General features: G+C 42.4%; 1 protein-coding gene across 1 annotated transcript; it reads right to left on the bottom strand.

Moving 5' to 3' along the window:
• Positions 1-6,919: 6,919 nt before the first annotated feature.
• spon2 (spondin 2) lies at positions 6,920-19,570 on the bottom strand. Its single transcript, XM_033034785.1, has 6 exons — positions 19,336-19,570; positions 18,717-18,940; positions 15,488-15,711; positions 14,523-14,714; positions 11,572-11,749; positions 6,920-9,417 (listed from the first exon to the last, which is right to left on the bottom strand). The coding sequence occupies exons 2-6, from the start codon at positions 18,904-18,906 to the stop codon at positions 9,239-9,241; spliced, it is 963 nt and encodes a 320-aa protein (XP_032890676.1). The 5' UTR covers positions 18,907-18,940; positions 19,336-19,570; the 3' UTR covers positions 6,920-9,238.
• Positions 19,571-22,783: the final 3,213 nt, after the last annotated feature.

The raw sequence follows: 22,783 nt of genomic DNA, 5'->3' as shown, positions 1-22,783 counted from the left end.
CGCTACAAGCTCTGTAAGGCAGCAACTCTACCACTGCGCCACCGTGCTGCCCTGAGACACCCCATTCCACCATCTGACATCCATGGTTCCACTGTGTTGCTGGACAGTGATGGGTGGGATTGTCTCTTCTTTTAGTCTCTAGAAATTTCTGGACTAATTTCTATTCCTACTGCCACTCAAATTGAATGCAGTTAACTGAAGATAGACACAAAATGCTGGAGTAACTCAGCGGGACAGGCAGCACCTGTGGGTAGAAGGAATGGGTGACGTTTCGGGTCGAGACCCTTCTTGAGACTCAATGTTTGGACTTGGCACCTCCCTTTTAGGCTGACACAATATCACACCAACTTGATTAGACTGCCAGCAAAAAAACAAAAAACATAGCTCCACACTTCAACTAAGTAGAATAACCGACGAGTTTATTGACCAGATAATTTAGAATGCAATGACCCTGTAACAGAGAAAAATGTATAAAAAGGACATGGTTTTCAAACTTATTAGCAATATTCTGGATGAACTGTGCAGTCTGAAGATGGATTCTGACCCTAAACATCGCCTGCCTATTTCCTTCGCTGATGCTGCCTGACCTGCTGAGTTCCTTCAGCCTTTTCGCTCAAGATGCTAGTATCTGCAGTTTCTTATGTCTTGTTATTGATATTGTTGAGTTATATAATTAACCACATAAATAAGACTAATCCAAGGCATGTAACTAATTGGATTTTCAAAAAACAGTCTTTTATGAAGTTGCCATGTGAGTTTATTACACTCAAATTATGAGTTGTATGATGTGAACTAATATAAGTGCATTGTTTGATCAGCTAATGTACAGAAAGCATAGAGCAATATCTATCTAGTGAGTAATTCAAAGATCAGTACTTCAGTCTTAGTTATTTACAAACCAATAATGTGGATACATTATTCTTAGCGTCTTCTAAGTTTAATGATGGTACAGAGTTAGAAAGATAGAAAATCAAGGTAAGTGCCAAACAGGTTACCATTCCTTAAATAAATACTTCTTATTTATATTCACAGAAGAGGAGGATTGAAAGGAGTAGGACAAATGCCATCAATGGTAGGATAAGTTACAGATATGAGCAGAGAGATCGAATATAGAATTTAATTTGTGCAAATGTGAGGTGTTGCACTTTGGAAGGTCAAATGTAAGGTGAAATTTAATAGTAAGACCTTAAACAGCATTGATGTGTAGAGGGATATTCGGGTCCAAGTCGATAACTTCCTGAAAGTGGCAACACTTAATGGCAAAGGAGGTGTATGGTATGCTTGTTATTATTGGTCGGGCATTGAGTATAAGTGTCAGGAAGTCATGAATCAGACTTTGGTTTATAGGCAAGGTACAGAATATAGGAACAACAACTTATAAATGTTGGTTTGGCCACAGCTGAAGTACTGCATGTTGTTCTGATCACGACACTAGAGGCAAGACCTGATTGCATTGAAGAGTGTAGAGAGAATTCACCAGAATGTTGCCTGGAATGGAGCATTTCACTTAAAGGCTGGGTTTGTTTCCTCAAGGCAAAGATGCCTGACGATGACTTGGTAAAGGTGTACAAAATTATGGGGAGCAAGGTAGAAAGTAGGATTTGTTTCTTATAACAAAGGTGTAAAAAAACAGAAGACCAAGGTATTGAGTAATGTGGAAAAGGTTTAGAGGTGATCTAAGGAATATCTCCAGAGAACCTGGTTCGATCCTGACTCCAGAGTTTGTACATTCTTCCCATGTCCGCGTGGTTTTCTGTGAGATCTTCGGTTTCCTCCCATACTCCAAACTAGGTAAATTGGCTTGGTGTTTATGTGAATTGCCCTTGGTGTGTGTTGGATAGTGTTACTGTGCGGGGATCGCTGGTCGGTGGGACGAAGGGCCTGTTTTTGCACTGTATCTCTAAACAAGGTGAGCATGTTCTTTGGTGAGCATGTTGCAGATGACAAGCAGCAGTTTTTCAATATCTTGGTAAAGGAAATATTTGTTTCACTTTTAGAACAGATAAGTTTATATAACATTTGTGCTTAAGTACAAAGGATCACGACCATGCAGTTAAGGATGCCAAACATTTGTGTTAAAATATGTTCAATTGAGAAAAGAAAATGTATGCTTGAATTTTAAGAAATACAAATAACTCAACAGTAATACTATAGATGAGTAGAGTGCAGAATCAATTTAAAACAGGCATTTGATGAGATAAATAGGTGAAAATACTCACATTGTACAAGAGCACCACCCAGTGGCAATATATTGTGGTAATCCCTCAATAAAAATCTTAAATGAGTCATACAGCACAGAAACAGGCCCTTCGGCCCAAATTGCCTATGCAGACCAAGCTGTCCCATCTTCATTGGTCCCACTTGCCCGTGTTTAACCTATATCCCTCTAAACCCTTCCTGTCTATGTACCTGTTCAAACGTCTTTTAAATGTTGTTATAGTATCGAATTGATGAAAAAAAAAATTATTGTAACGACTCCTTTGTGTTTGTGTGCCTGAAATTATTTTCCCAGCTTTGCCTGATATCCTACTCTTTCTTGTGTGTGCCACGACAATGATTATTAGTATCTATTTAAAGGTGAGGACATCCCATTCTACCATCCACCATCTGACATCCATGGTTCCACCAGGTGTTGCGGGGGGACAACGATGGGTGGGATTGCCTCTTCTTTCAGCCTCTCAGGATACTCGGGATTAATTTCTATCCCTACTGTCACACAAATTGAAGTAAGGTAACGCTGAAGATAGACACAAAATGCTGGAGTGAGATCAATGCAAGATCAATGGTTGGAACCTTCTGTTTTTTGCAGATGCAACATCCCACCAACTCCTGATTAAACTGCTAGCAAAAATTTTTTCACAGGTTTCAGTGGTGGGCACATATGAATGTAATGACCTTGATACAGGACACTTAGAAAACCAACATGAATTTAGAACAGAGAGGCAATTGTACATTAGATTAATGATTTTCTATAAACTCAGAGCTATGGGGTCTGCAAGAAGATACAACGGAGACAGATCAGCCATAAACACCTTGAATAGCAGAATAGATCTTAGACTGCTGATTATAGACTACAGATCAGCGTTCAACACAATCATCCCCTCTGAACCAGGGAACTGGGTCTTTGTGCATCCCTTTGTAGATGGATCCTCAACTTTCGCATCAACAGAACATAATTGGTACAAAGTAGCAACAACACTTCCTCCTCGACAATCATAACAGGGGCACCTCAAGGCTCAGCCCCCTGCTCTTCTCCCTTTATACCTATGACTGTGTAGGCCGACAAGGTTGCAACTCCATTTTTAATTTGCCGAAGATACCATAATTGTTGGACAAAGTACAGATAATGATAAGTCAGAGTATAGGAGGGAGATCAATCTTCTGATAGAATGGTGCCAGAACAACAACCTTGATCTCAACAGCAGTAAAACAAACTGATTGTTGACTTTAGAAGAGGAAGGCTGAGAATCCACAAACCTGGAGGTGGAGGAGAAGGTCAACAACTTTAAATTGCTGGGAATGCATATCTCTGAAGATCTGTCCTGGACCCAGCGCATCAATGCAATCATAAGGAAAGCCCATCAATGCCTCTACTTCCTTAGAAGATTGAGGAGATTTGGTATGGTGAATACTCGCTTGATGATCCACGGAAGTACAGTAGAGAGCATACTGACCGCTTGCGACACAGTCTGGTCTAGGAAAGAAGGAGAATGCAAGAAGTGGTGAACACTGCCCAGTTCAGCACGGGAACTGAACTCTCCAAAATTGAAGGGATCTACAGGCGGCGGCGTCGCAAAAAGGCAACCGGCATCATGAACGGAGCAGAAAATCATACACCAGTAACACCACTCTGGCCATGCTCTCATTTTACTCCTGCCATTGGGAAGAAGGTAACGGAGTCTGAAAACCATGACCTCCAGGTTCAGGAACTGCATTTTCCCAACAACCATCAGGCTATTAAATGCTATGAACTCCAACCAAATTCAGAACTACAAACTTTATTGCACTACACACAATTTTGCACTATATTGAGTTTTTTACTTATTGAACTTTTATTTATATATTATGCTATCTATTGTGTTCCGTGTTTACCTGTTGTGCCGCTGTAAGTAAGAATTTCATTTTTCCATTCCAGTACATATGACCATGAAACACACTTGATAAAACAGACTCTTAAAAATGTCTACAGATGCACTATAGAAAGTATACTGTCGGGATGCATCACAGCTTGATTTGGGAACAGTTCTGTCCAAGACAGCAAGAAATTGCAGAGTTGTGGGTGTAGCTCAGTCCATTACATAGACTAGTCTTCCCACTATTGACTCCATCTACACTTCACGCTGCCTTGCGATTGAATTCATCCACACTTCACACTGCCATAGAAAAAGCCAACATATTCAAAGACTTGTCCACCCCAATCATTCCTTCTCCCTGCTCCTATCTGGCAGAAGATACAGCAGCTTGAAAGCACGCACCACCAAACTCATGAACAGCTTCTTCGGAAGATAGACACAAAGAACTGGAGTAATTCAGCGGGACAAGCAGCATCTCTGGAGAGGGAATGGATGACGTTTTGGGTCGAGACACTTCTTCAGACAGCTTTTCCCCTCTGTTAGCAGGCTCCTCCAGAAGCTAGGGTATTGTCTGATTTTCCTCTACCTCATTGAGGATATTGCAATATGATGCGCTACAATGTTGAGAACTATATTCTGCACTCTATCTTTTCCTTTGTTCCATCTATTGTATTTGAGTTTGACCTGATTGTATTTATATATTGTAGATCTGATCTGTTTGGATAGCATGCAAAACAAAGCTTTTCACTGTACCTTAGTACATGTGACAACAATCTAACAGCAGAACAGAAATAAGGATCTTCTACTTCTGTTTCTTGTTTTAATGAAATGGAGAAGTCATCCAGCACTATTTTTACAAAGGATCACCAGAAACACAGCTCCAGACCTAATTTACTTGCATGATGTGCTTGACAATCTATCGTATACCATACGTTACCTTTGGAATTTGGTTCCATTCATGTTAATAGAAGCAAAATGTGGACCTTTCGTTTAGTTTAAAGATATGGTGTGAAAACAGGCTCTTTGGCCCACTGGGTCCACGCCAACTAGCGATCCCCGCACACTTACACTATCTTACGCACACTAGGGACAATTTTTACAATTACACCTATAAACCTGTACATCTGTAAACCTGCAGATTGGAGTGTGGGAGGAAGCCTGAGACCCCTGAGAAAACCCACACAGGTCGCGGGGAGAAAGTACAAACTATACAGACAAGCACCCGTAGTCGGATCGAACCCTAGTCTCTGGCGCTGTTAGGGACCAACTCTAGCGCTGCGCCACGGTGCTGCACTAGTTAGTTTCACCACTAGGCCTGAAAGTTTCTCAAAGACTGATGGTGCAGGGCTGTAACGCATATGTAAAAGTAATCAAAGAATGATGCAAGTTTAGTTCTGGCTTTTAATTTTTTTTATTATTCAGAACATGTGTTTCTTGCCCCCAACATTTAGAACAAGCAGTCAGAACATTTATTAAACAAGTATAAAAGATGCAGTTTAGGCAACGATAGAATTAAATACAACAATGTACAAGCAATCAAGTATATACAAATACATGTTCATTGGAAATAAAGTGGGAAATTAGATAACAATAAACTTAGCAACTTTTGAAAGCATAGATTGTGGCACAAAAGCAGAGGATATTAGAATTTGTAGCTATGCATGTTCCAGTAGTCCTTTCAGTATAATAATAATAATAATAATAATAATAATAATAATAATAATAATACTGCACATTGCTAGAATTCAAAATTAAGAACCCTCAAGTGCAAGTGCAAATTGATTTTGTGCATCCCATTTCACAAAATACAAATCAGAGCACAATACAGCTCCTTAATGCATTTTAAGAGGAAATCAGCTGAATATGGTCATACAGTACGGAATCAAGCCCTTCAGCCCAACTTGTCCATGCTGCCCAAGATAGCCATCAAATCCAGTCTGTGTGTGAATCATATCACTATGAACATTCCCTATCCAATATACCGGTCCAAATGTCCCTTAAACGTTGTTTAGTTTTAGTTTGGTTTAGAGATACAGCGCGGAAACAGGCCTTTCGGCCCACCGAGTCCGTGCCGACCTGCAATCCTTGCAAACTAACGCTATCCTACACACACTTAGGAAAATTTACACTTATACCAAGCCAATTAACCTACGAACCTGTACGTCTTTGGAGCGTGGGATGAAACTGGAGCTTCCCGGAGGAAACCCACGCAGTCAGACGGAGAACGTACAAACTCCATACACACAAGCATCCATAGTCAGGATCAAACAATACCATACCATATATTTATAAGATTGGAGATTATAAAACAATATTTACATATTGTTGAGGTACAATTGTTACTGTACCTCAACCACTTCCTCTGGCAGATCTTTCCATATAGCCACCGAACTATGTAAATATTTGTCCTTTTGGTTCCTATTAAATGTTTCCCCTCCCAGCTTAAACTTATATCCTCTATTTCATGAATACCCTACCCTAGGAAAAACTGCATTTACCTTATCTATGTCTCATCATATTATACCTTTGTAAATTCACCCTTCACTCCAAGAAAGAATGTCACAGCCTGCCCAATCTCTGCCTATAGCTCAAGTTCTCATGTCCTGGCAACATCCTCATTAATTTTCTCTGCCCCCATCCAACTTAATGGTATCTCTGCTATAACAGAGCAACCAAAACTGAACACCAATACTCCAAGTGTGTCCTCACTAATGTCTTGTACAACTGTAACACAACATCCCATTTTCTATACTCACGGCCCACCGATGAAAGGCTATGTTAAATGCTTTTCCTTCCACAGATGCTGCCTCATCTGCCGAGTGTTTCTAGCATTCTTTTTGTTTCAGATTTCCAGTATCTGCAGGTTTTTTTTTTTTTTCGCTCTGCATATAATTCACATGTATTCCACTTGTTTAAAAGACCAATGATCTATCCTACCAGCAGTTGCTAGTAAGCAACACGTTCTCTTCTCAACAAATGAAATAAAATTCCCTTATACCTCATTATTTCACAATGCCTAATTTCCATGGGATACTTTTTTCGAAGTGGGACTTTAATGAATATACCAATTTTCCGTCATGTTCTTGGTAGCAGGAATCACAAGGAATGTGGTAAAAAAATTCAAAAACCTAACTAGTTCACTAATGTCATTTAGAAACAGAACTATGCTGTCCTGTCCCAGTTTGCCCAACATTGGGCTCCAGTCACACAATAATGTGGACATCTGATAATCTCCAGAAGTGTCTTCACAAGTCAGCAACATAGGTAATAATTGGGGACCTATCAATTTACTGACAAAAAAAAACAACCTGGGGAAGCCTAGCGATGGTATCCCAACTAATTCTATTCGATGGAGACACAAGAGACTGCAGATGCTGGAATCTTGAGCTAAATGTAAAGTGCTGGATTAACTCAATGGTTCAGACAGCATCTATGGAAGGATTGGATAGGTGGAGTTTCAGGTCTGGACCTTTGAGTTACTCCAGCACTTTGTTTTCCTTAATTTTATTCTATGATTGTTCAATAAGACTGCATATATTCAGGGTGACTCTTCGACAGATTTTCTTTCCCTTTTAGTGAAAAGCCATCACTGCTACTTTTGATACTAGCCCACAAACAATGCATTATAAACCAATGATTTTAATTCAAGTTTCTTAAGAAATAACCTCAAATCCTATCACTTTTGTTGCACTCCACAGTGTCCATTCAACATATCACCCAAATCTATACATTTTAATCATTAGTTAATTGGTAAATTCCAGAGAGCATTTTTGGTTTGAGTGACCGAGTCATTGATTATGGAAATACTTAAATTGTTCATGTGTCAAGAATAAATGTATATATATCTTGTTATATAGATATTGTTTTTTCTGGCTTCGGATTTTATTTCATTCTCTGAAATGTTCAAAGCTGAAGCAATTGTATTGCCAATGCAATCAATTTCAATTCCATATTCCAACTTTTGGTTGAAATTTGTAACTTTGGTTAATCTAATGCAAGGTTTGAAATGAATACTAGTACAACGATTCAGGAGGCAAAGTCTCCACAAGCCAAAGAATGAAAAACCAAAAACGTCACATATTCCTTTTCTCCAGGGATGCTGTCTGACCCGCTGAGTTACTCCAGCTTTTTATGTCTTTCTCTTCTAATGAAAAACAGGATTTGTAAAACATTGCATTAAGATACATTAATCTCCTTAACTTGCAACAAAGATATTTACAAGAGAAAAGCTGGGTTGAAACAGCCCTTTAATTCAAGCACCATATTGATTTTTGTAACATTTTGGTTGGACATCTAGGCAAAAGATAGAACTGGGTAAAGGGAAACTGCAATTTGTTGAAAAGTGCTTGTAGGTAATGCATTCTCAGGGGAAAGTTGTGCATGTGAATAATGTAATCACTCTTCATGACTAATCAGGGAACTGTTATTTGTTAATGCTCAAGGTCTCCACATAGTATGTTGTTTGCCTAAGAAAAGTGATTGCAATCTCTTTAAGACCCACTCACTCATCCGGTAAATTTATGGAGCAGTGTGACTTAAATAAGAACACATGGGCATAAGGCAAATTAACATTCCTATTTTCAAATCAATTCCTTTGGTTATTATCTTAGAACCGCTAACTAGCTACTGCACACAGTACTGCCAGGTAATTAAATTCAGATTGTAAAATGAGCGTTATTAAACAGTCAGTCTTCAATCACCTTGTATAAATACCATCACAGAGGAAGGCATTTAATTATTGCCATCAACACCATAAAGCAGCATAGAACCCAGAAGTTCCTGTAAATTAAAATGGTGCACAGTATAAATAATGCAAGATCTGGTAGTGACTTCCAAGCTGCAGTCTAATCTATGAGTTTGCTCATGAGATGTGTTTACCGCTGTGTATCCATGACTACTGTTTTGAATCACGGCTTACACTAATTACTGATGATAAACAAGGTGGAGAGAAACTTAATTTTTCATTTCGTAGACGACAAAACCTGGCAGAATAAAAATAGGGTTAGTGTGGAAAAACTGTCAATGCAGACGGCATTTAAAACCTGGAATTACTAACAATTATCTGAAATCACTGGTATTGTATGGTGATCCAATCTTTGACAAGATTCAGCCCTTAAAATCCAATAAAGGTTGACGATATACACTGTCACCACTCGGTGGTGCTGTTACACACAGTTGTGCAGAACACATTGCTCCTCTTTCTCCAGCACTGGGCATGGGTTACCACTGTTGGCTGGTTTCAACCTGATGTAACGGGTACGGTGCTTAATACCCATCTCTGTGCATTTCCCCATGCATAAGCCCCAGGAGGACCAATTGGAAACTTCACAATCCAGTGGGGTCTCTGTAATGAACACAGAAATCAGTTACAATTATTTTTTCTATGGTTCAATAATCTAAAAGCATGAACAATCAATGCAAGCTTTCTTTGAATCCTAACCATTACACCCTTATATAGTTTAGAGATACAGCGTGGAAACAGGCCCTTCGGCCCACCAAAACACACTGACCATCGATCACCCATAATCTAGTTCTATGTTATCCCACTTTTGCATCCTACACACTAATGGGGCTGTCCCACTGTACGAACTAATTCAAGAGTTCTCCCGAGTTTCCCCTGATTCGTACTCGGAGAATTACGGTAATAGCCCCTCGTAGGTACTCGGGGCTCTCGTGGACAATTTTCAACATGTTGAAAAATCTTCATGAGTCTTCACGAGCTTACTGCGTTTCCCAAGTACCTGCCGTTAGCGTTACGAGCCGCGAAGAGACGTCCTGAGCTCCGACGTACATTCTACGTGCTCACCACGAATTTGATTTTTTTTTTAAAACTCGGGAGAGCTCTTGAATTACCTCGTACAGTGGGACAGACCCTTAAGGGTAATTGACGGCGGCTAATTTATCTACAAACCTGCACATCTTTGGAATCTGGGAGGAAATTGGAGCACCCGGAGAAAACCGAAAAGGTCACATAGAGAACGAACAAACTCCACACAGACCACCCGTGTTCAGGATCAAACCCGGGTCTCTGGCGTTGTGAGACAGCAGCTCTACCGCTGTGCCACACTACTTCCCAAACATTAGACACAAACAAAAAAGATGCCGCATTAGGAAATAAAAGTTTTAGACACATAAAATGCAAAACACAACCATTGCTTATTAATTGATAAAATGACAAGGATCAAATTCTATCCTTTCTCAACAATTTACCAAAGTACAAATTGTTTTATGCCAAAAAGCCTTTTAAAACCATCGATTTTCTCACACCTCATGGATCCTATGAACAAGAAAATAATTGACACAAATATGGTTTACACAATGATGGGTGTGTAGCAGTTTATCATGATTAGCCTAACATGAATAACTGCCCATACTCCCATAGCTATCTAGACTACACTTCTTTCCACCCTGCTTCCTGTAAAGACTCTATCGCCTACTCCCAATTCCTCCGCTCCCAGGAGGAGGTGTTCCATACTAGGGCATATATATATCGTCAAATGTATCGACAATGTATATCGTCAAACCGAAGATCTCGGAGAAAACCCACGCAGGTCACAGGGAGAACATACAAACTCTCAAGTACCCGCAGTCGGGATCGAACCTGGGTCTCTGGCGCTATAAGGTAGCAACTCTACCACTGCGCCATCGTGCTGCCCATAGTGTAGATGAAACATGTTGGTCGGTGTGGGCAAGTTGGGCCGAAGGGCCTGTTTCCACACTCGATTACTCTAAAAATACCCCTTAGAACTCTTTCCTTTTGCCTTCTACCTAAACCTTCTTGTTATTAATGCCCCTACCACAGGAAAAATAGAGGAGGCACAATTGTATCTATGTCCCTCCTAATTTTAGAAGCCAATGGAAGTAGCTTGACATTGACTAGCAAATTACTGCTATTGAACGTACTGAGACGTTCTAACAGTGATTTGCTTTATAATCACCAAGCACAGTTCTTTGTTGGAACAGCACCCAGCAGGGAGCAATGAGGCTCTAATCTGAAAAAGCATTCCCATTTCTACGTGCAAAGTTGATTCCTTAATGAGTATAGATATAGTCTTCCCAAAAACAAAGAGATGAATTCTGGGCTAATCTCGTTATAGCACAGATAACAAGATTTTCATTCGTTGACTTGATTAGATAAATATCTAGCTAAAACAAATTTTAAAATGGTACAGTGTAGTTGTGGAATTAATTGAAATAAACTTGACAACAATGACTTGAAACTGAAACCGCAGTTAAAGCTTAAATAAATCCTAGAATGATGCAGCCCAAGAGGAAGTCATCCGGCCCTCTTGGCCTGTGTCAGCCCTTTGAATGAAGCCTCCTAATTATTCACTCTCTGGGTATATAATCTTGCTGGATGTGAATAATATGGATGAAGAAAGACATGGAAAAACAAAATTTGCAATGAGTGCTGGAGCCAATCCCGTACACGCAGATAGCAGATCAGTAGATAATTATTTCCTACTTATATTTGCATTAGGAGCAATTTATAACATACCCGAGACAGAATCATCTATTTCATTTCCCATGGGCAAAAGGTTGGACTGAACTGTTGAAATGCCAATTAACTGGCTATCCTTCAGCCTCGTCAGTGTTACTCTTGCAATTGCCGGCAGTTGCTTCAGTCTGGGATAGAAGAAAGAGTTTGCAGGGTGTCTTGGTGAACTCGACGTTATCTAAATGATGGAAACACATTCAACAAGTACGTACAGAGTTATTGGCAATAATACATCTGTCACTCAATCACTAAAATGTTGACACAACTACATCGGGGGCAAGTAATGTACAAAATATTTCTGAAATCATGGAGATTTATTTAAATTATATTATTTTGACATGTTCATGTGTAAAAGTATAAAGAAATATTGGATGTCAGGTAGTAGATGTCAAATAATAGATCATTCATTTCTAATATATACACATTTGAAAGCATGATCCTGAATCAACTCACAAATTAGTGTTAAGACAGAATGGTGCTATATTCTGATATAAATGGACAATTACAAGATGGTAAGTGTAAAACAAATGCAAGACAGAGTCATATAACATGGAAACAGGCATTTCGGCCACCTTGCTCATGCTGACCAAGATGCCCCATCTACATGTCCCACCTACCCACGTTTGGCCCATATCCCTCTGAACCTTGCCTATCCATGTACCTGTCCAAATGTCATAAATGTTGTTAAAGGGAGGTTGCACGGCAGTCGAGGTCACGACCCGTGGCCCGTACTGTTGACACGCAATGCCTTCTGGAGTACAAGCGGTGAACGTCAGGTAAGCACTTACTATGGCTGCCAGTATAGCGGGCCCATCTTCTGTCCCAGCATCCGGACTCCACGCTGACTGGTTCCACACACACGGACCCCAGGCCGTCTGTCCCCCCGTGTGGGGGTCAGGGGGGGAGGGGGGTGAATCAACCCGTGTGTGGGTCGGGGGGGTTGAATCAACCTGTGTGTGGGTCAGGGTCCGAGGGGGTGAATCACCACGTGTGGAGGGGGGAGTCCGGGGGTCGGGTGGGTGAATTACCTCGTGGTGGGGGTCAGGGTCCGGTGCCGGTGCATCGCTGTCAGTGACTCTGGGTGGGCGGAGGGACCAGACTGTCCCCAACTCTGCTGCAGCTGACGGGGACGTCGCTGAGTTTTTGTCCCCGTGTGTCTGCTGCTCGGAGCCACGAACCCACTCCACCCGGCCCCGTGTGTGTGCCCCACAGAAGACGGAACAGAGGGCAGCCGTGGCCAGACAGCGCTGACCCGGGGGGGGAGAGTGGGGGGCTGTCCCGAGGGATGCGCTCCATCGGTCGCTTGGTCACCCTCCAAGCCCTAGCTGTCAAGACTTGCCCTCAATCCGCCGGCACGCTGCTCTTTCGCATGTCAGTGAGCAGCAGTGATTTTGGCAGTTTTCCCTCACGGTTACACCTATTTCCACAATTTTTTTACAGCGTAAAAATTGACCATTTTGGCAGTTTTTAACAGGTAAGAACGGACGTGTTTTGTGTGTTACTAGTGAATGCCGGAAGCTGCCTTGTACTCCGGAAGGATTGAGCTACACCGTGCGTCACGCCCTTTGACCTTACTACCTTACGTGCAACCCCCCTATAGTACCAGCCTCCACTATCCCCTCTGTCAGTGCGTTCCATATACCCACCATCATCTGTCTGAAAAAAATTACCCTTTAGATTCCTATAGATTCCTCTAATGATCTTATACACCTCTGTAGCATCACCCCTCAACCTCCTGCACTCTAAGGAATAAGTCCTAGCCTGCCCAACCTCTCCCTATAGCTCAGGCCATCAAGTCCTAGTAACATCCTCGTAAATCTTCTCTGCACTCATTCCTGCTTAACAACATCCTTCCTATAGTAGGGTGACCTACTTAATTGTGGTTGGAAACTCTCCTCTTGTGTCAGAGTATAGACCTGTGGATACACGTTGGTTCTTGCTGACTATGGTATTGACCCTATAGAATGCATTCTGGAGGTATATGAAAATAAAAAAACTAAATGTTAGAAATCCAAAACAAAGCCAGAAAATGCTGTAAACAAATCAGGTGAGGTTGGATCAGTAGTTTAGTTAAGAGATGCAATGTGGAAACAAGCCCTTCGGCCCACCGAGTCCACGCCGATCAGCGATCCCTGTACACTAACACTATCCTACACACTAGGGACAATCTACAATTTTTACCGAAGCCAAGTAACCTACAAACCTATACGTTTTTGGAGCGTGGGAGGAAACCCGAGTACCCAGAGAAAACCCACGTGGTCACGGGGAGAACGTACAAACTCCGTATGGACAGCACCTGTGGTCAGGATCGAACCCAGCTCTCCAGCGCTGTAAGGCTGCAACTCTACCACTGCACACATCGTGCCACCCTTCAAAAAGGGCAGGTGGGACGTGAAGATGGGGCATCTTAGTCAGCACGAGTCGAAAAAAAAGCAGTTAATGCTTCAGATCTGAGGCCCTTAGTTCTGACTTAGTTTCTCTTTCTGCTACCCTGAAGAGTGTTTCCATAATTTTCTGCTTTTATTTCCCTCAGATGTACTCTGACTTTCATCTCCTGGCAGCCAGTACAGTCCCACAATTACCCACTAGCTCAGCTCCTCGAAGCACTGTTCTGCGATGGGGAGCAGTGCCACTCACATCTACTGACTTTCAGAGCCACAATGTTGCCTCAATCAGATATCCTCAACAATGATTTCCATGACTACAGATGCATCGGAGTCAAGCTCAATGCTGTCATCAATACATGTGGCACTCTGACCAAGCTGAACCCTTCAAATACCACAGCAACTAATGTGGACATTGGCAGGTTGAAAACCACATGATTTGTACAATATCATATCTGCCAAGCCATTAGGAAATACAGGTAGATATTGGGAAATTAACTTTTTACACCATACTGGAAGGATTTCCATGGCTGTACTTTGTATGGATGCTTTCCATTGTGCTGTTACCTCAGTGATCGTGTCTTGGGGAATAGTGGCAAAATTTGGAGAAGAGAACGTGAAGCCACTGTCTGTTCCAGCATCGTAAGGATACAGATCTACAGAGACTTGCTCCTTCCAAGTGTCTTCTTCACACAGATCAAAACTGTCACTACCCACGAACCAGTCTGGACTTGGCACAATGCGAGCAATGAATGACATCTGCAAATAAGCACAAGGAACTTGGTTAATCCTATTACTATAATGCGTGCCAAAATGTTCTGCGATGATCTCACTCTATGCCAATAGAATGAAGGTACGAGTATTTCTATGGGATTTTTTTAAGAGGTTCCCTTGCAGTCATTAGGCTGGGTAGTAAAGTGCAGGTGAAACCTGTGCTTAGTTTAGTTTAGTGATTCATAGTGGAAACAGACCCTTCAGCCTTCCGAATCCGTGCCGACCAGCGATTCCAGTACACTAGAACAATCGTTCACACTAGGGACAATTTACAATTTGTATCGACTGCCAATTAGTCTACAAACCTGTACATATATGGACTGTGGGTAAAAAGCGGAGCACCAGGAGGAAACGCGCGTAGTCACAGCGAGATCGTCCAAACTCCGTACAGACAGCACCCATAATCAGGATCGAACGCAGGTCTCTGTTGCTATAAGGCAGCAACTCTACCTCTGTGCCACCACTAGTTTGTTTTCAGATTCAGATTCAGATTCAACTTTAATATTGTCATTGTCAGTGTACAGTACAGAGACAACGAAATGCAGTTAGCATCTCCCTGGAAGAGCGACATAGAATATGATTTCAATAAATAAATCTATTTGCATGCATACAGTCATAGTGTTTTAATATTGGCATGGATATGATCCAAAAGTTCATCCAAATGAATGAGTTGGTTTCTTGGGAAAAAGTTTGTAAATTATCCAGTTTAAATTACAAGAGAAGAGAAGGTTGGTTGACACAAATAAGTAAATACTCACCAGAGAATGTCTGGCGTGCACCTCAAATTCAGTCGAAGTCTGTTCCACACCATTCGGGATAGCTGGAGTTGAGAAAACGCCGTAGACACTTTGGATTTTCTCGCCCGATGCTTCAACCTCTCGCATTAATGTCCAGGCCTCACTTTTCTCCACAAACTCCCGCACTCCGTTACTGGCATATTCTCCCACCCTCCACATGTGGTAGTCACTGCTGTGGCTGACGACTGAATAAAGATCACAAACGTTGCTCAAGAGCATTTATTTTAGGGTTTTTCATGCAAATCAAAAGTAAAACATCTAAAGAAAAATGTGTCCAATGACCAGAATCCAGAAATACAATTGTACATTAAGGAGAGTCTCCATTACTACACCACTATCAGTACATTACAGGAAGCCATTTGGCTCCATGCAAAAGCAATTCAGTTATTCCTGCTTCCCCCAAAGCTGCTCCTTTCCCATCAAGGAATTTATTATTGCCACAGACGGCTGTGGAGGCCAAGACAAAATGCATATTTTTAAGGCAAGAGATTGACAGATTCTTGATTAGTACGGATGTCAAGAGTTATGGGGAGAAGGCAGAAGAAGGGGATTGTGAGGAAAAGATAGATCAGTCATGGGGAATAGCGGAGTGGCCTTGAGGGGTAGAATAGCCCAATTATACTCCTATAACTTATGAATTATTCATGTGACCCCATTTATAAGCACTACAATTGAATCCACTATTCCCCCGACATTGCATTCTCGATCCTAACCACCAACTGCATAAGACAATTTTTCTCATCATGTCCGATTCTTTTGCCAATCAGGTTATCCTGTACCCACTATTTCTTGACCTTCCTGCCAATGGAAACGATCATTTTGGATGGGGGTTGAATGACGACAGGGCAACTTACTTTACTCTCCCAAATAGTAGCATTGCTTTTTTTTTTAGCATCCATCCAAGAGCAGGCAGAAGTTCAAAAGATATAATGTCCGATTATGCAGGTCTCCCTCATTGAATTGTCAACCCAAAATGTGAGCTTGCCTTTGAGATTGGCATGACATGACATGAGTATTATCTTTGTGTCATTACCAATCCCGAAATATCTTTCCAACACATGATAATATCTTGTGCATAAATATTATTTAATTCGAGGGACAAGACGAGAAGTTTATTTAAACAGAGAGTTGCGAGTTTTGCGAATTATTGATTACAGACATTGTGAATGCTCAGATAGTGAACATATTTAAGACAATGATCAGTAATCTTTTTGAATGCCAACATAAGGGCGGCACGGTGACGCAGCGGTAGAGTTGCTGCCTTACCGCAAAGAGACCCGGGTCCGAATCCCGACTACAGGTACTGTCTGTACGGAGTTTGTACGTTCTCCCCAGGATATGCATGGGTTTTCTCCGGGAGCTCTGGTTTCCTCTCACACTCCAAAGATGTACAGGATTGTAAGTTAATTGGCTTGGTGAAAATTGTAAATTGTTCTTGGTGTATGTAGGATAGTGTTAATGTGCAGGGATCACTGGTCGCCGTGGTCTCTGTGGGCCGAAGGGCCTGTTTCCTTGCTGTATGACAGTCATGCAAAGCGGATGCCATTATTGAGTCTCCTTCTGAGTTCCCACATTCCCTCAAGTTAATTCATTTTAAGAAAGAACTGCAGATGCTGACAAAATCGAAGTTAGATACAAAATGCTGGAGAAACTCAGCGGGTGAGGCAGCATTTAAGGAGAGAAGGAATTGGCAACGTTTCGGGTTGAGTCTGAAGAAGGGTCTCAACCCAAAACATCTCGACCCGAAACGTTCCTTCTCTCCATCGATGCTGCCTCACCTGCTGAGTTTCTCCAGCATTTTGTGCCTACCTTTAATTCATTTTAATCCATGTGTAAGCATCAGACACGGCACAACATCTCGCTCAAGCGCTGAAGACCTGTGCTACAAAGCTAGCAATGGCTTGGATTGTCCCTTACGCTTACAGATTTCTAACCAACGATGATGAAGGATCTCATTGAAACCTACTGAATAACAAAAGGACTGGATAGAATGGACATGGATACGATGTTCCCAATAGTGGTAAAGTCTAGGACCATACGGGACAGCCTCAGAATAAAAGGATGAACCTTTAGAAAGGAGATGAGGAGGAATTTCATTGGCCAGACAGTGGCGAATCTGTGGAATTCATTGCCACAAACGGCTGTGAAGGCCAAGACATCGGGTATTTTTAGGATGGAGATGGATAGTTTCTTGATTAGGAAGGGTGTTAAAGGTTACAGGGAGAATGGGGTTGAGGGAGAAAAATCGATCAGCTATGATTGATTCAGTCAACTCGATGGACTGAATTTTACTTCTATGTCTTATGCTCTTATGTGGAAATGTTATTATGTACTCCCTAACCATCAGCACAATGGGAATATCTTTCCTGGGACTACAACGATTCAAGGTGAATAGTAACAATCTTCAGTGTGCATTAGGGTGGGAGAATATTATTGCAATGCCCATATACTGCAAATTAAAAATAGGGAGGGAAATGGTGATGGTAAAAATCCCACCAGGGGGCAGTGCGATCCATAGTTTCAACAGAAGATAGACACAAAAAGCTGGAGTAACTCAGCGGGACAGGCAGCATCTCTGGAGAGAAGGAATGGGTGACGTTTCGGGTCGAGACCCTTCTTAAGACATAGTTTCAACAGTCGACTGAAAACGGCTTGAACTGGGAAGAAACATTCTCCATTGTAACAAAAATAGACGTTATTGTTTTCACTTTGTAACTCATTGTTAGAGGCAGTCAAGACGATCAGAGACATTCGGGCATAATTGATCGTATTTTACAACAGACAAACTCGACCCCGATTAACTGAAGTTAGACACAAAAAGCTGGAGTAACTCAGCGGGTCAGACAGCATCTCTGGAGAAAAGGAATAGGTGAAATTTCGAGTCGAGATCCTTCAGCCTGAGAGTCAGGGGGAAAGGAACGAGAGATAGACTGTGCTACAGAAAGATGTAGAACAAATTAATGAAAGATGTGCTAAAAGTAACGGCAATCAAGGAAAGGCGATGCCCACAGTGGTCCATTTGTGGCTGTGGGCGAGGTGCTATCAGTTTAGTTCAATTAAACCAAGCCAGTGTGAGATAGAAGATAACTCAGCGGGACAAGCAGCATCTCTGGAGAGAAGGAATGGGACCAAAAAAATGATGGAGTAACTCAGTGTGGGAGGAGGGTTTTGCAGGGGCGCGCACACTCACCGATGAGCGGGGACCACTGCGCCGGAGGCCGGTAGAGCGGATACTGTTTGGGGAAGGCAGTGCGGCTCCACTTGCCCGAGAAGATAAGGCTGTACTTGGCGCGGCCCTTCGCCGCACACAGTGGCTCCCCGTCCACGCAGCCCAGCACCGCGGCACACAGCGTACACAAAACTTTCCAAACTTTGCACATCGTGGTATCTGTTTCTGGAGAAGATGTTTAGGTACTGCGGTAAAAAAAAAAGAGATCGACGTGAATGTATCTTATTCAAAGAACGTTTCACCCCTTTGACTTTTATTTACAACCATTTAAAAATAAATTACATGTTACTATTTAAAAAGTGTTTGCATTTACACATAAAACCCGATAGTTATCTCAATGCAAACTTTGCATTCGCAATTTATTTAGGCTGATGTTAATTAAGTGGTTTAAGCTCGAGGCAAATGCAAAGAAGCAAGTGGGACCTTTTTTGTAAATAGTGACTTATCGGCATTTATTGTTCTTTGGTAAATAATGGAAAAGCAGAAACGATGCAAAGCAGAAAATTTGGTGAATGCATGCAGCTCTCTGCAAACCGAGCCTGGTCGCGTGGCTCGCTCGCTCGCTGCACCGTATACTCACTGAATGACGAGCTTTAGTGGAGTCTGCTAACTGCCAATGTTTGCAGGTGTTCGGTAGGGCTGCGGCGGGACCTCTGCAGAAATCGACAGTAACTGCCTGGTATTTATGCTTCCACCGAACCCTCGTTACTCAAACAATTATTGTAACCTTTCGACCTCGCATTTAAGGGTGTGCGCGGCGCGTTGACATGAAAATGATTATTTATTTATTTCTCTCTATAATGTCTAAAACACCCTTGCGGGTGATAGGTTTAAAAACGAGAGTGTAAAACATAAATCAACCTACTGCAATAGATCATCTTCCACTCTGGGGCAGTTTGTTACCGCCTTCGATCTGACATGGTTCTGTTGTAACACGATTCTAGCGAACTGTCTCTGCCATTTATGTGGCTTAATGAGTTCCACAGTACTACCAGTTAAATGTGATAGGGAACGATGTGTACTTTTTTGGCTAAACAAATCATGTTTATCAGGTACATGTATAGGATAGATTTGAGCGGGAAATGGACCAAACACATGCAAATGGGACTAGATGAAGCATATTTGTTTAAGAAGGAACTGCAGATGCTGGAACAATCGGAATGGGTGTATGGAACGTAGACAAAAATACTGGAGAAATTCATCTTAGTTGTCATGGACGAGTTGGGCTGAAGCGTCTGTTTAATTGATTCATTGGACGACACAGCAAGAAAACAGGCCCTTTTGCCCCACCATGTCCACGTTGACCATCGATCATCTAAGGCCATAGAGTAATTCAGCGTGGAAACAGGCTCTTTGATCAAACTTGCCCACACCGACCAACATATCAAATCTACACTAGTCCCACCTGCCTGCGTTTGGCCCATATCCCTCTAAATATGTCCTATCCTCGTACCTGTCTAATTGGTTCTTAAACGTTGCAATAGTACCTGCCTCAACTACCTCTTCTGGCAGTTCGTTCCATACACCCATCATCCTGTGTGTGAAAAAGTTACCCTTCACATTCCTATTAAATTCCTATTATACCAGTTGAACGTTATAGGGAACTATATATATACTTAGTTTTTTAATGTCATGATCAGGTACGGTTAGAGGCTCAGGTTAGCCATCTTGTTCGGCATGGACGAATTGGGCCGAAGGCCATGTTTCTGTGCTGTATGATCCTAAAACTGCAACAACTAAAAGAATTGGATGTTACATAAATTCGGCGCAATTGGTTGACTGGGAATAGTTCACACTAGTTTTATGTTATTGCATCCACTCCATGTACACCAGGGACAATTTACAGACGCCTACGAACCCGCACGTCCTTAGGATGTGGGAGGAAACCGGAGCACTCGGAGGAAACCCACGCGGTCACACATGGAGAACGTGCAAACTCCATATGGACAACCTGGAAAACGGTTGGGCTGCTGGATCTGAATTTGTGAACTGTGCCATTGATATTCTTTTCAAATAGATATTCGGTAGCAGGAATGCCATCGCTTGCGGCATCGAATGATTCTACATCATTATTGTACAGTATTGACATTAATCTGTGGACATGGGGTGAATATGTTGAGAAATGTTGGCGCAGACCAAGTAAATAGATTTACTGGTGTAGGAAGGAATTGCAGATGCTGGTTTACACCGAAGATAGAAACAAAATGCTGGAGTAGCTCACCGGGTCAGACAGGCTCTCTGGGTTGAAGGAATGGATGAAGAGCCTGGCCCGCTGAGTTACTCCAGCATTTTGTGTCAATCTAATAGATTTACTGGTATCTGCGAGATGTATATTTTCAACGTCTCACCCGCCCAGCTCCCATTTATAATGCAGTCATCCCCCATAATGTTGAAAGAGAAAACGGCCGCTTTGGTGACTTTGTCCGCTGGTGACATTGTCTGGAGTGCTGGAATCTGACAGTGACTGGCCCGCCGTGCTGAGACCATTCATCCCACAATTGTCCAGGCCGCGGATGTCCGCCAAAGAGGCGATGTGTGTGCTGGACCAAAACACAACGTGCTGGAGGTACTCTACGGGGTCAGGCAGCAGCCGTGGAGGACAGGAACTGACGACGTTTCTGGTCTGGACACTTCTGCAGACAATGTGTTCCTGACACAATTTCACAGCGATGGATTTTAATGTAATGGGATTGGGGGGGGGGGGGGGGGGGGGTTTAGTGACAAGGAACTGGGATCCTGGTTAATAAAATGTTAGATAGCATCTGTGGATGAAATGGACCGACGCTTTTCCAAAACATGAGGAACTACATATACAGGAGTCTTCATTAAAACACAAAATGCTGGAGTAACTCAGCGGGTCACACAGCATCTCTGAAGTACATGGGTAGGTGACGTTTCAGGTCGGGACCCTTCCTCAGACTGAAACAATGGATCTGTTTTGTAGTAAATGCCTACTATGTTCTGTGTGCTGAAGCAAAGCAAGAATTTCATTGTCCTATCAGGGACACATGACAATAAACTCACTTGAACTCTCTCTCTCTCTCTCTCTCTCTCTCTCTCTCTCTCTCTCTCTCCACAGATGTCGTATGACCTACTGAATATCACCAGCATTATTTCAAAACTCTGGATTACTCCACCCACTCCCCTCCACTGACAACACAGAGGTCCTGCTGTATAGCAAGGAACTGCATATGCTGGTTTACACCGAAGATAGTCACAAAATGCTGGAGAAACGTCACCCATTCCTTCTATCCAGAGATGCTGACTGTCGATTTGAAACGTTGCCTATTTCCTTTCGCTCCATAGATGCTGCCTCACCCGCTGAGTTTCTCCAGCATGTTTGTGTACCTTCGATTTTCCTGCATCTGCAGTTCCTTCTTAAACATGCTGCCTGTCCCGCTGAGTTACTCCAGCATTTTGTGTAACTGTAGAACCTTTACTAAAGAAGGATCCCAAACCCAAAACGGCGCCTGTCCATTGTCTGGCCCGCCGACTTCATCCACCACTTCGCGTTGTGTTTGTGGAACCTTTAACACAGACTTATCCGAGACAATTTACTGCGCGGCCAGCGAGAAATAGTCTGGAATAGTGCGGCTATCTGGCGCTCCCGCCGCATGAGGCCGTTCGCCAGCCAAATCTTGGCGGAACATTTAATTTATTCTGTGTAAACTTTCAGTGTGAGGAGCACCGCTGGCTGGAAAATCGCTTGGGGTCGCCTGGCCCTTTAACCTGATTGTAAATCTTTGCTTGTTCTCCGATTTCTCAGAGCAACCCCAGTAGCCCTGTCAGTGAACTGTAGATGCTGATTTAAACTGTAGGTAGACACAAAAAACTGGAGTAACTCAGCGGGACAGGCAACATCTCTGGAGAGAAGGAATGGGCGACGTTTCGAGTCGAGACGCTTCTTCAGACTGGAGTCTGACTGGTGTCTTCTCAGTCTGAAGAAGGGTCTCGACCCGAAACGTCGCCCATTCCTTATCTCCAGAGATGCTGAGTTACTGCAGCATGTTGTGTCTATCCCCAGTAGT

The sequence above is a fragment of the Amblyraja radiata genome, chromosome 1 (assembly GCF_010909765.2).
Source record: "Amblyraja radiata isolate CabotCenter1 chromosome 1, sAmbRad1.1.pri, whole genome shotgun sequence".
Taxonomy (NCBI): domain Eukaryota; kingdom Metazoa; phylum Chordata; class Chondrichthyes; order Rajiformes; family Rajidae; genus Amblyraja; species Amblyraja radiata.
This window is presented reverse-complemented; position numbering and strand designations above follow the sequence as displayed.